This window comes from Acanthisitta chloris, unplaced genomic scaffold (genome assembly GCF_000695815.1).
Source record: "Acanthisitta chloris isolate BGI_N310 unplaced genomic scaffold, ASM69581v1 scaffold31108, whole genome shotgun sequence".
Lineage (NCBI taxonomy): Eukaryota > Metazoa > Chordata > Aves > Passeriformes > Acanthisittidae > Acanthisitta > Acanthisitta chloris.
The window spans coordinates 2,833-4,019 of NW_008688044.1; the positions used below are offsets into that span (position 1 = coordinate 2,833).

Here is a 1,187-nt window from a genome sequence, read left to right on the forward strand (position 1 = left end):
GCAGGTGTCAGGGATTACATCCACGTCGTGGATTTGGCCAAGGGCCACATTGCTGCTTTGAAGAAACTGAAGGAGAACTGTGGCTGCAAGGTACCACGGGGGTGCAGTGAGCCCTGTGGGGGTGTGTGGCTCCTGAGAGGAGCTAGAGGGGGTTTGGCTCTTCTCCCTTTGCAAAAGAAGCTGATTCATGTCCCTTATCCTCCCCCCAGATCTACAATTTGGGCACAGGCACTGGTTACTCTGTCCTGCAGATGGTGCAGGCCATGGAGAAAGCCTCAGGGAGGGAGGTAAGGTCCTGCAGGGCCATGGGCACAGAAACAGCTGCTCCTCGAGACTCCCCTCACCCTCCCATCACAGCCACAACAGTCCCTGGCACTGCTTCTGGGCCTTGGCTGTCTGAGCCCCAGAGCCCACAGTGCTGCTGTCCCTGCAGATCAAGTACAAGATCACAGCCCGGCGGGAGGGAGATGTGGCTTCCTGCTATGCCAACCCTGCCCTGGCTGAGCAGGAGCTGGGCTGGAGAGCTGCCTTTGGCCTGGACAAGATGTGTAAGCACATCCCTCCCTGCCCCCCTGGCACTACCGGCTGCCCCTCTCTCCTGGCACACCCCTCACCTCCCTCCTCCCCATTCCAGGTGAGGACCTGTGGCGTTGGCAGCTGCAGAATCCCACAGGCTACAGCAAGAACTGAGCCATGGCTGAGGACTGCAGGGGCTGCTCCAGCCCCAGCGAGGCTGTCAGCATCCTGGCTGCAGTTCCAGCTCCCCCTCCTGCCTCTGGCATGGGGTAGGAAGGCTTGGAGCATCCTCAGCATCTCCACTCTCATCCTCCTTCGAAGCCCTTTGCATCTCACAGAGCAGAACCACAATGGAGAACACAGCCAGGCCTGGTTTGGCACCCAGGGCATGAAACCCTCACCACTGTGGGAATGCCCATGTGCTTGGCTGGGCCTTGCAGCCACCACCAGAGCTGTTCCTGAGCCCTCCCTGTGCCCTGGGAAGTGGCTGCATCCAGCACTTGGATGTGTGAGTCCTGTTGAGCCAAACTCCAGCAGAACCCACCCGTGCCCTGCTGCCCCTGCCTTGCTCTTGGTCTCAGGGGGAGGCCAGGGCACCTGCTGCCCCTTGTCCTGGGCACAGAGAGAGCTGCTGAGCCCCTACCTCATGCCTTCCCACCCCAGGAACCCTC

The 1,187-nt window shown here is 60.7% G+C and overlaps 1 protein-coding gene across 1 annotated transcript in view; it reads left to right on the forward strand.

Moving 5' to 3' along the window:
* GALE (UDP-galactose-4-epimerase) overlaps positions 1–690 on the forward strand; it is a 2,117-nt gene extending 1,427 nt beyond the window's left edge. Inside the window, exons 7-10 of the mRNA XM_009080874.1 lie at positions 5–90; positions 210–287; positions 434–548; positions 635–690. Of these exons, the coding sequence (XP_009079122.1) occupies positions 5–90; positions 210–287; positions 434–548; positions 635–690 (335 nt within the window). The remainder of the gene's footprint in view (positions 1–4; positions 91–209; positions 288–433; positions 549–634) is intronic.
* Positions 691–1,187: the final 497 nt, after the last annotated feature.